We start from the raw sequence: 12,500 nt of genomic DNA, 5'->3' as shown, positions 1-12,500 counted from the left end.
AGAGTTACCTTGACTAAGTATATCTTTAATGTCAACCTCAAAGTGATATACTTGACAGCATATCAACTCTCCAAAAACTAGCATCTTTTTTCTACCTCTCTTTTGCTATGAATAGAACGTAGTGATTGTGAACGAGCAAATCTGGTATTGTCCGACACATATTTTAGTCTCATGGCCACTGAGAACTTGTATCCTGTCCCCCAACTCTCTAATGGGACTTGTCTAGTGTGTCTGGACAATCCATACTCCCCTTGGACCTCGTCCTCTTACCATATGCTACTACTTCCTTGCTTGACTGAGGTTCTCCCCCACTATTTTAGTATTCCAGTTTTCTTTCAAATATACATATAAATTAACATTTACTGGTTTGTAAATCATCATAAGTATGTAGTTACATATTGTTTATGTTTTCCCTATTTTCCTAAAATATGACAGGTAGCTTTTTTCGACTTCGAGACTGCTGTTCAGTAACTATTTAACATACCAGCACAAGGCAGACATTTTCTGATGTGTAAAATCAAGCTATTCAAACACCAAAAAGCTTTGATAACTGCTGTCCTTTGGGGTTAACTAAAAATAAATAATTATACAAAAATATAATAATAAACAGATAGACAGATGGAGATATACAAATAAATAACAAAATACTGAAAAAATAATGACAAGAAAAAATAATAGACACAAACCAAGCAAAGGATCCACCATAGCTGTGTGATGGAGGAGGAGCAACCATTTGGAAGTCATCACTGGACTGACATCATTTTTCAATAATGATGATAGGGATGTATAAACACCAAACCTGTGAGATAAAGACAAGAGAAAGTCCTTAACCATGTGAAGAGGTGGCGAGTAGATAAAAAATACAATGAAAATCTTTTCTGCCTACTATGGTTCACCAATCTTGCAACCAATTTCCTGTTACACTATAGCAGACAATGCATTTCTATTTTGTATACAATAATTATCTTTTGATTAATTCCTTTATCTTTATCAAAACACAAAACATACCTTACCATACCATCCATATCTACAACCATATATACACCACATTCTCTCACCATCTCTCTCTTACCTCTCTTTCACTCTCATTTCCTCTGCTCCAGAGGTATGACACCGAAGTCAGGCACATCCAATTAACAGGCATGAAAAGATCAAATTTCCCGAGTGAAACTTTGTGAAGCCTAACCTACACAGTGTCTTTTAGCATGACAATGGAAAAAACAGAAATCCACCCACTAACAATTACAGTGGCTTCCATCTTGGTGAGTCTGTGCCTTTACATTTAGATTGCTGAGCTCCCTTCATGTATTCTTTACCCATCATCACTACCAAAGGAAGTCAAGACTGGCCAAGCCCCATATAATTGCTCTCCATGAGAGACTCTCTTCAGTATTTGCCTCTACTGACTGATCGACTTAACCCTGTGCCTCCAGATGACATGTAGTTCAAGTCAAGGCTGACTTGATTGTGACTCTAGGTGATATGCTATTCCTGTCATGGCTGACTTGCTTGCAACATGTCATGTAATGCTCTGACTGGCTAATTGCATAATAGGGGTAATATCTAGCTCATAAATCATTTGCACCACGATGTGTTAGAGACTGGAAATATGACACACCATAGAGAAGTACTGAAGCCATGGGAGTAGCAGTTTTGTATACAACTCCATAGAATATCTTACTTTGTAAGAATATGGTTTTATCCCTCATTGAAACCACTTTCCATCATCTTCACAGAGTGTAACACACCAAACATATTGTTATAGACTCTAAAAAAAGATACTGTGCATATCTGATTATGCAACAACATTAAACTCATAGTCTGGAAACAAGTAATACGAAAGAAGTCATATCTCCTTGTTGGAGTGGTTCTTCAAGTGCAACGCACAAGCCGAGTCTGAATTAAGACCACAACACAAACTCCCCAGAACAGAGGCCAAGACCACCCCAAATTTTCCTGGAATGATTGGGTTAAGGGTCTTGAAGATACAGTGGTAGCATTCTCAGTAGGTAATCTTGCTGACTCAAATTAAAATCCCTTTATCATTGGATAGAAATCCCACCTACTCTTTCACAGGGTAACTTAGAAACACCATAAACTGATGGCTGCAATCTCACTGACATCACATGTCTGTACCAAACCTTAAATCAAACTCTGGAATTAAAAGGTACTTCACAAATGATGGAAGTTCAATTTGGGTTCTTTCTCTTTCAGTAGCCAGAATCATTTGATGTGACTCATATGAATGGATTACTTTGATTATACATGGTCATGTTTAATGGTTAATTGGTAATTGTTAAAACAAATAAATGTGCTACACATCTAAGGTCATATTACACTATGGTAGATTAAGGGTAAAATTAGTTAATTATTAGGACAAAATGTGTTAGATGTTAAAGGCCATAGAATGCCTTGGGATAGTATGGTAGTAAAAAGGATAAAGAGGGGAGCAAATGGAATAAAGTGGGGATTAGTAAATGGGAGACAGGAGTTAAGGGTGAAAGGCAATTAGATTCAATGGAGAGTATCTATGTGTCTGAGGAAGGAAGTGGATTACTGCATGAGAAATAAGAGACCTTATGAAGCAATCATCAAGTAATATGGATAGATACAAGTGTCGGAGAAGTAGGAGGCGAACCCAGGGAATAAGTCAAAGGAACAGGGGAAGGGGGTGAAGTATCAGTAGGAATGTCAAGGAAGGGAAGGATCAGGAGAAGGACCCTGATGTCACAGAATGGAGTCATGTGAGCATCCAGAAAGAAGCAGACAGGATAATGAGGAAAGAAAGGGGGATGATGCAGATGGAGGAGGAGAGGATGGAGTGTGTTAGGAGAGAGTGGGAGGAAAAGAGGCAGGGGGAACATGAGGAGGAGGAGGATGGATGTCAGCATTTACTTTGAATGTAGAGGGAATAGGAGTAGAGATATTAGAGGGTGAATGAGAGACAGGAATGTTCTCTTGGGTCATATTTAGGAGGTTTGGATGTTAAGGGTTAATAAGGGTACAAAATCTTGATTAAGGGAATATCATGCCCATGGATTCCCTGAGGCCATTCAAGACTGACATAAAGCCAGCTTTTCATCCTTTCAGCACAGTTCTTACACCTTAGGAAGTGGAAAGAAGAAGGGATTGGAGAAGAGAAGGAAAAGGTAAGGTGGAGAAAAATGATCGTTCAAAATTGGTTGAGCTGAGAGCTGACGCCCAAAGTGGGCTTCAGTCCCCATCTCCTATGCACCCACTACAATAACAATGGGCATAGGATGGAGGGGGGCTATCTAGAGTCATGTGCACTTTTTTACCATCTAAAAACAAAAGATTCCCCCCCCCCCCCCTTTCTTTCCTCATACTTACTTGATGTTTGGCTGAGTACACCAAACTGTCAGGTGTGGAGATGATAACAACTTGTCTACAGAACTGTGCTGGACAAGCATGTAACCTCCATTTCTTACAAGATCATCTAAGGTGGCATAGGTCATCTGATGTGCTCGACAAAAGTGCTGAAAGAGAAAAACAGAAAAAAGATGGAGAAGATATGGATAGCCTTAGATTCTTTCATGACTATAGACTCTGAAATAATCTTTCACTTACAATCGTACTGATATCCACATAATAGAAAGCAACTACTTACCTTTGCTTTCAACACATCATTTTCACTTGCACCAAACAAATGTATGTACTTTGATGACTGAAAAGTTGATTTTGATATGCCTGACACAGCATCATCCCAAATAAGCTCAGATGGTTCAAGAAGATTAAGAACAACCTTCTTATTCTCTATCAATTTTCTTTGTCCTTGGGTTTCTTCTCTCAAGTGCTTAACACTCTCTGGGAAAGGGTACTTATTATCCTGTGAAAGTGGTTTAGGAAGGCAAGCTTTTGTATTATCACAACACTCTTCTTTACATTCCACTGCAACAACTTTCTTTGACACCTGTTCATCCAGCTGCAGTATTCTTTCACTTGGATTTAACAGGTTGCTGAGCAATGCCTTCTTCATATGGAGACTTGACTTACCTAATTCATCTTCTGAAAAAACTGTTTCTTTCCTTATATCAGGAGGAATAGTTGTTGGCTTTTTTATGAAATCTGCCAGAGCTGTAAAGCCTTTAGTCAAGGATATACTGGATTTTGAAATCAGGCTATCTTGCCAAAGATTAATTTTCCTTTTAAGCTGTTGTAGTACTAGTGGTTCTGTATAAGTACTTCTTGCATTTACAAATGTGTTACATGTTTCAAAGATTGAGGTTTGTGAACTGTTACTCTGGCTATATACATCATGTGAAACAGTGGAATTATTTAAATTTGAAGATGCAAAACTGGTTTTTAGTAGATACTCTTCCTTCATCTGTGCATCTGGTAATCTCTCAAAACTTGACCTAATTTTCAGTGCAATACTATCATGAACAACAGATGTAGATAGATTCTTCAGAGATGTATCAGAATTATCTAGCTCTATTGTTTCCAAATTGCAGGAAGCAAGGGATTCTTCTTGGGATGCACTTGCTTGGTAACTTTCTGGTTTTGAATTGTCCTTCTGGTTAAAGATATCAATAATCTCACTTGATTTCAACCCAATACAACTGACATCTTTTCCATGACTAGAGGGACTTTCTCCAATCAGAGATGATCTAGAATTACTAGGAACAGCTGCTAACCAGTTGGAAGATGAACAAGGTTTAGATTCTGCTCCTGTGCCTGCCACTAACAAATCTTGAATGGGTTTTTGCTTCCTTATCACAGGAGGGACCAAGTCAGACAATCGTGTCAATGGAGGTAAATCTGGTAGGGGATGAATTATTGGAGCATTATTCTGTAACTCCTCCTTAATCACATCAACTAAGACCATCCTTGGGGAGGAGTGTGCTGCTGCATTTGCAAAGTTGTGTTCTGGACTTGGGAATTGTTTTGCTATGGGATACTCATTGCTGTCTAGAAGTTTACCACTGTCTATCATCTGATCTGTGGTAAAATATTCAACAGACACTGGTTGTTTTCTTGAAAGCATTAGTCTAAGGTCCACTGCATGGTCCTTATTTAGATATGGAGTAAACTGCTGATTATCTATATGTAGCTGATCAGATGATGACTGATCAACTGGTTGATCTAAATGTCTGTGACCTGGGCTAAAGTCTTGGATTGGGATGCCAGTTTGACTCGGCATAGGGTCCTGATTACAAGATGAAAAGTGATAATCATTAGCAAGCTTATCAGAACTTTGACTTTGGTCTGAAAGAACTGGATATTGAATGTGGAGTGGCCAATCATTTGGTGCCTCTGGATAAAAGTAATCTTCATGATACACAAATGTACCATCCTTGTATGGTAAATCCTTATCAGTCAAACCAGTGCTATTTTGGAGAACATTTTGGTCACTAAATACTTTTTGGTTCTGTACACTTTCATTGCAAGCCATATTTAGGATTGGAGAACTCTCTTGTGTAGCCACTGATGATACATCTGACACTTGGTGCCTGGAATCTGTCCTATCTTGCACTGAGTGAAGGAACATTTCAAGTATGTACCGTTTCCCTTTCTCACTGCAGGGTGTCTTGTGATTAGTAGTCTCTGGTGCTGCCTCACCTTTCCATGATTCAGTTTCTGCCAGTGAGTTGTCATCTCCCTCAATTACATCAGCTTCAATTTTTCTTACAGACTTACTCCCATGAATGGATAAGTTCAAAAGTTCAGGAATGGACAAATTCAATGGATCAGGTTCATGATAGGATAAATCTAATGGTTCATCTCCATGAAGGAATAGATCATCTGGTTCAGTTGTAATAACTTGAACTTCATCGTCAATACCTTGCAGACTTCTAACAGGAAAATTGTCCTGCCCTGCTTCTCTTAAGATGTTAGAATAAGCAACTATTTCTTGAGGCGTGTCTTTTCCTAACTTATCTGTAGTTACAACTTTGGGAAACTGACTTGAATGAACTGATTTTTTGTACTTGTGTTTTATATTTCTAAATATGTCTGGGTAGCATGAAGTCTGTGGTGTATTCAAGATGTTTTCTGCTGGGCATCCTGACAAGTCAATGATTCGAGGCTTTTTGCTTGGGCTTTGCAACATCTGCAAGGACTTTTCTGTACATTCTGATTTTCGCTTTTTGCCAAATTTGGTGTTGATGAACTCTCTGAAATTATCTAAAGCATCCTTTACATTGCTTTTACCATCTTTTTCTATCTCTTTATTCCTATGATCTTCAGCTACATTCTCTTCATTCTGCTGTGTATTTTCCTGATCTTCATTCTTGTGGGGAGAAGCAGAAGTTATAGGCCAATGAAATGGCATAGATGAAGCAAAACTGTTTTTCTCTGATGCAGCAGATGTCCTCTCCTGAATCATGTGAAATTCCTTTATCCTAATACTGTTGTCAGAACAATAAGGATAATTTTCTTCACTATGCTTACTTCTTGGTGTAGATAATTCCTCAGCTCCTTGAAAAATTCCTTTCTCTTCCTCTGACTTTCCTTTGCCTTTTTCTTTTGAACCTTTCTTTGGATCATCAGATGTTGATGTAAATTTCTTAAGAGTGCCCTTGAGAACACTCTTAACAGAATTTATTTTTTTAGAATCAGAGATCTTGGACTCTTTCATGTAGGTTTTCGAAAGTTTGTAAGTAAGTTCAGAAGATGCAATAAGATCAGGCGTGATGGTCTTCAAGGCCTGGTCTAACTCCCCTTTGGCACTCCTCTTTAGCATGCTTGGCTTAACCAAATCGGGTCTTTTTTTGTCTTTGGAACTAAAGATCAAATTCAGTTTTTTTGTGTCTAGCAAGGACTTCTTGTCACAAGCCTTTCCTGACTTCTGTGGATATTTTACATGGGATTTGCCAGACTCATCCACTTTGTCCTTGATTTCAATATTGATTGGATTCAGATCTTTTGTCTTAATGGCAGATTTAAGTAAGGATTCAACTGTTCTGACTTTCTCTTCCTCCTTTTTCTTGATTTTTTCCATCACATCACTTTTACTTGCTGTGTGTTTGATGCTGACCTCCTCTTGGTGGTCTTTTGGCGAGTTGTCTGACTTGGCTTTTTCTGAACTTGTCCTACTCTTTCTGTCTTTCTCTTGCCAGTTATATTTTTCCCCTTTCTCCATTTTCTGTTGTGATGCTTTACTTCCATGCCCATTTTCTTCTTCTCTTTTCTTTTGTTTGCTTTTTTTATCTTCATTATTTCCTTTCTCAACCTTTCTCTCTTTCCTATGTTCATCATAATGAGCAGTCTTTTTACATCTGTCTTCTTTTTTATCCTTTGCCCTGTCCTTGTCTCGCTCTTTATCTCGCATCCTGCTCTCCTTTCTTCTGTGTTCATAATTCCACTTATCTCTGGCATTAGCTGAATACGGGTCACAGACTTCTTCCTTCCTCCTTTCTCTCTCCAACTTCTCATCCATCTTGCTTTCATAAGCAGTGTCCAGCAGCTCAGTGGTGCCTCTTGAGTGGTCGGCCTTCCTTGACTTTGGGCTACTTTTTTCATCTCGGTGTCCTCTATTGTCCTTCTTTGGGTGTTCATGGTCTGTTTTTTTCTCCTTGAGCAAAGAATGTGGTGCTGAAGACAGATTCATCTGACGATTAAATACAGTTTAATGAGGATAAAACGAATTGATATGCTTATACCATAACACAAAAACCTATTATCATTTTATAAAATGACAATGGTATGTGTGGAGAGGGAGGGTGAATATGAGTATGAATGAATACTTGAATGAATCAAGAACACAAAATAATGAAAAGGGACAAGAAAAAAAAAAAAAAAAAAATTCTTTGATACAATGAAATGCATAAGAGGATTACTGAGAGTACTAAAATGTGTATTCAAAAAGTTATTCTTTTAAAGATTTGCTCCATAATATTTGGAGTCAATGTTTCAAATAAAACCTGAAACAAAATTTCTGACATTAAATTTAAACACAATAACTAAAATATAATCGAAACATTGCTGAGTCACTTCAGATAACAACTGTTTATCATTTACATTTAATTCAATGTTTATTTACTATAATGTATAACTATATAACACTCAAGATGTTTTTTCAAGTTGCATGAAAAAGAAGGAAAACCACTGAAATGTTTTTCTTCCCAAACTATTTACCTGAGACATAACCTGAAGGTAATGTTTCTTATGCTGCTTCATGGCTTTCTTTGGAGAAGTCTTGGAAATCATCAGCATGTACAGGAAGGGATGGTATTCCTCAGGAGGCTCCCACATCCCTAACCTCATGGTCTCCTTACAGCAAGGCATTAATGTAATTTCCGTGTCCTTTGGTATCACAGAAAGTATGATTCGGGCCTTCAGTTCAGGAGAATAAAATCAATCTTAAGTTACTAAAGTTTGTATGGAAAATCCCATATATGCATGAAAAGGAAAAAGAAATGCACTATCACATTTTCAAAGCAATTCAATATTTATCTTCGAAAAGAAAATGGCAAAGGTTATTATATCAATATGCAAGTGTCTGTCCAATTTCTAATAATAATCATGATTAACATTAAAAATCTCAACCTCAGTAATCTCTAAACCATTCAAGGCCTTTTAGGAAAAAACAAAATAAACTTAAAAAATCATCAAGTTACAACACATATCACACATAAACTACACAAACACTACTAGTTATGCATTACATACCTTGCTGAACTGATTCAATTCTTTTGTCAACTGAAGAAACTCTGGCGTGGACGAAGTGAGGGTAAATACGGATACATACTTGTCCTTGATCTTTGTACACGAATCCTGGGACAAGACTGTAGGCTCGGACTCCAACACTTTACTCCAGAGGTCAGAATATTCAGCTATGTAGGTCATTTTCAGGTTCCAACCACTAAGAAATATGATAAAAAGTATGGTGATATAAAAAATTCAAATAAATTCCCAAATAATTTCAGCAAAACATTACAGAGCCTGAAAATGCTTTATAAATACTAAGGCCTACATCTCAATAGAATCCATCAAGTTGATCTGTTCTTATCTAAATCATTTTTCACATGGCATTTCTTAGGTCAATGATATAAAAAATGTTTGAGTTTTCATCCTCTGACATTGCTTTTTGCTATAAAAAAAATAAATAAAATAAATCAATAGACATTCTCACTTGACAGTCTAATAATCAGAGAATTTTATATCTTTACTCAGAAGAAGAATAAGTAGAATAAGACTAAGAATAAGAATAAGAAGAAAAGAGAAAAAAAAAAAAAACTAAATTTTTGGAGAAAAAAATAGTATTATACATAATCAAACACCTTTAAATTTGTGCAGATTCTGTAGATGTTTCCCTTACTTTCTTGAAATAAAGTAAATTAATTTTCATCTATAACAATGTATAATTCACATTCAGTACAGTGATGATGTACAAAATGGATATTAAAATTCAATCCTTCAAAATTAAGTAGACAAATTTCGTCAACACAGAATATTTTGAATGAACAATAACTCATCCCCATGCTATATTGAAAATGTTCCTAATCATTGTCAGTTTTGATATGCTGCATTTATGTTTTTGTCTCTTGATTTCTTTATTTCTTGAACTCATTTACCTCTTGACTTAATGTCCAAGCTTTTGATAAGTTATTTTACTCTCCTCTATGAATAATTTTATTCATAATAAATGTTGTGACATAAGCAAGAAAAAAATTCACGTCAGGAATACTAATCTTACTTGTTTTTGACAAAAATTAACACTAAAATATAGTATAAACAGAATTTTAAAAATCTATATATAATGACTGTCTTAAGAACTTAAGAGTCAGATTCTCTGAAACAATGTTTTCTAATTGAATTATCTATAATATAAAGAAAACAAGTGGTATACTTCTGCAATTCATTCAATGCACCTGCCACCCTGCTCATCATTAGCATTGCAGTCCAGCTCATGGTTATTCCTCTTGAAATTTGATATAATCTCTCAACCATCCTGGCAGATGCAGGAGTCCATTGAACTTTTGCCTGATGACAGAGACTTGGACACTTGGGTTGGAGTCAGTACCTCTTTGGCGGAAGAATTTATTACCTAGCTTTGCTGGAGTCCAGTGGCTGCAGATTTCAAGATGTTCACTGCCCTCTTTAACAATCTATGGAGGATTCCACTGCTCCCCTGCAGCAGGCAGAATTGATATAGCTGAGGGTTAAGTACCACACCTGTTCTTTGGAGTCCTTTTACAACCTTCTTTACAGTGAAGACACACTTATCCAACTCCAAATCACAAAATGTATTCAACAATCTAGGTTGCTCTGACTGGGTGCGCCCTTTGGGCACTGCCAGTGGGAGGGTTGATGGGGAGCTCTGGGAAACTTTGTCTTTACCTTGGTATAATGCAAAGATAGACCTGAATTAAGAGCACTGTGTGAACTTAGTTCATACACAGAACTTTCCATGATCATCTCCAACTATTTGTGGTGTCTATCTGTGTCTGCAGATTATTTCTTGTACTGACAACTTTTTGTTTTCTACAACAATACCATCTTCAATTTGCCCTAGCTAAGTGCATTTTCATTGTCTTTCTTTCAAGCACCTTTCCAAAATACAATGCTTATATTAACATGGCCAATGTTTGGCAGTATCTACTCTTACGAACAGCTCTTCTCCGAAGTGAAGCACATAAAATCTCATCTTCATTCCCATCTCAATGACATTCTCTTGTTGTCTACCTCATCTATCAAGTCAGACACTTCAAGGAAAACATCACCACCTGTTTCACTAATTCATTGTTTTTCAATAAAACTCATTATGTGATTTCCATATTCTGCAGTAACATTCTTGTATGTAGTTACTCCAGCCTGGGGGGTTCCTTCTGAGGATATTCCCATTTGGTTTTAATTCTGACAAACTTGTTTGCACCTGTTCCAAAGTTTATTGTTTTTTTTCTTTCACATATTAAAAAAGGCAAATCAAGTCATTCACTCTTCACTCAACCATTCAACAACTAAAGAAGCCTCATAATTAATTTTTTGTTAATTCTAAATAATTACTTGAAAGTTCCAAAACAGATTATAGAAAATAGGGATCTAAATTCCACACACAAACATTACTAATGAACTGAAACAAATAGTAAATAACTATTTCCCGTCCTTTCCTATCTAATGGGGGAAAAAAATACTCACATGGGGGGTAGGTAGCTGTTGTTGTTGGTCCATATTGTTGCTTGGCCAATATCCCTCAAACCAACCACTAGCTGCCCCTTCCATATATGCCGGAATTTATCCATTTTCTGGGGGGAAAGAAAGAAGAAAAAACAAAACAAAAAAAAAAAAACATATTACCAGACAATGCAATGCACTTGAATGTAAAGTGGGAATAAATAAATGTGTTCAATTCAGTCTTTGAGCATTTCTAGGTAGTATATAAATATGCATAGATTCATATTGGTTGGCAGAAAATGATTACATGACACTTGCATATCTAAAGGTACTAGAATAAAAATGCCAAATTCACATGAGTTTCATCCTAAATGAAAAAAACAAAAAAATGTTAGATAACCGCATAACACTACTATATCATGTCAGTCTATGTGACTGGACTAAATGCCTTCAACACATGAGCAGTACAAAAACCTTTCCCCTAGTTGACCACATTCAGGCAAAAAATCAACGTGTAGATCTCCCTGGCATTAAGAACCCAGTCCAAGCTCTATATTGCCAGCTTATGGAAGATGGAGGTTTGGTGTCCTGTGCTAAAGTGCCAAAGGAACAAACACAGCGGAAATCACTTTACACTGTGCCATTATCAGGAATTCAATCACAGCAAGTATCACACATGTGTGTGTGGGTGTGTGTACATGTGTGTGTGGGTGTGTGTACATGTGTGTGTGGGTGTGTGTACATGTGTGTGTGGGTGTGTGTACATGTGTATGTGGGTATGTGTACATGTGTGTGTGGGTGTGTGTACATGTGTGTGTGGGTGTGTGTACATGTGTGTGTGGGTGTGTGTACATGTGTGTGTGGGTGTGTGTACATGTGTGTGTGGGGTGTGTGTACATGTGTGTGTGGGTGTGTGTACATGTGTGTGTGGGTGTGTGTACATGTGTGTGTGGGTGTGTGTACATGTGTGTGTGGGTGTGTGTACATGTGTGTGTGGGTGTGTGTGTACATGTGTGTGTGGGTGTGTGTACATGTGTGTGTGGGTGTGTGTACATGTGTGTGTGGGTGTGTGTACATGTGTGTGTGGGTGTGTGTACATGTGTGTGTGGGTGTGTGTACATGTGTGTGTGGGGTGTGTGTACATGTGTGTGTGGGTGTGTGTACATGTGTGTGTGGGTGTGTGTACATGTGTGTGTGGGTGTGTGTACATGTGTGTGTGGGTGTGTGTACATGTGTGTGTGGGTGTGTGTACATGTGTGTGTGGGTGTGTGTACATGTGTGTGTGGGTGTGTGTACATGTGTGTGTGGGTGTGTGTACATGTGTGTGTGGGTGTGTGTACATGTGTGTGTGGGTGTGTGTACATGTGTGTGTGGGTGTGTGTACATGTGTGTGTGGGTATGTGTACATGTGTGTGTGGGTGTGT

General features: G+C 37.5%; 1 protein-coding gene across 2 annotated transcripts in view; it reads right to left on the bottom strand.

The window, feature by feature from the left end:
* Positions 1 to 12,500, bottom strand: part of LOC125038214 — a 17,022-nt gene that overhangs the window by 2,772 nt on the left and 1,750 nt on the right. For both annotated transcript variants that reach the window (XM_047631626.1, XM_047631627.1), the window contains exons 2-7: positions 11,101 to 11,207; positions 8,632 to 8,824; positions 8,098 to 8,295; positions 3,629 to 7,570; positions 3,352 to 3,497; positions 687 to 799 (exon numbers count right to left, since the gene is read on the bottom strand). In XM_047631626.1, the coding sequence (XP_047487582.1) occupies positions 687 to 799; positions 3,352 to 3,497; positions 3,629 to 7,570; positions 8,098 to 8,295; positions 8,632 to 8,824; positions 11,101 to 11,204 (4,696 nt within the window). In that variant the 5' untranslated portion in view covers positions 11,205 to 11,207. The remainder of the gene's footprint in view (positions 1 to 686; positions 800 to 3,351; positions 3,498 to 3,628; positions 7,571 to 8,097; positions 8,296 to 8,631; positions 8,825 to 11,100; positions 11,208 to 12,500) is intronic.

The sequence above is a fragment of the Penaeus chinensis genome, chromosome 24, assembly GCF_019202785.1.
Source record: "Penaeus chinensis breed Huanghai No. 1 chromosome 24, ASM1920278v2, whole genome shotgun sequence".
Classification (NCBI taxonomy): domain Eukaryota; kingdom Metazoa; phylum Arthropoda; class Malacostraca; order Decapoda; family Penaeidae; genus Penaeus; species Penaeus chinensis.
Note: the sequence above shows the minus strand (reverse complement) of the source record. Positions and strands in the feature narration are given on the sequence as shown.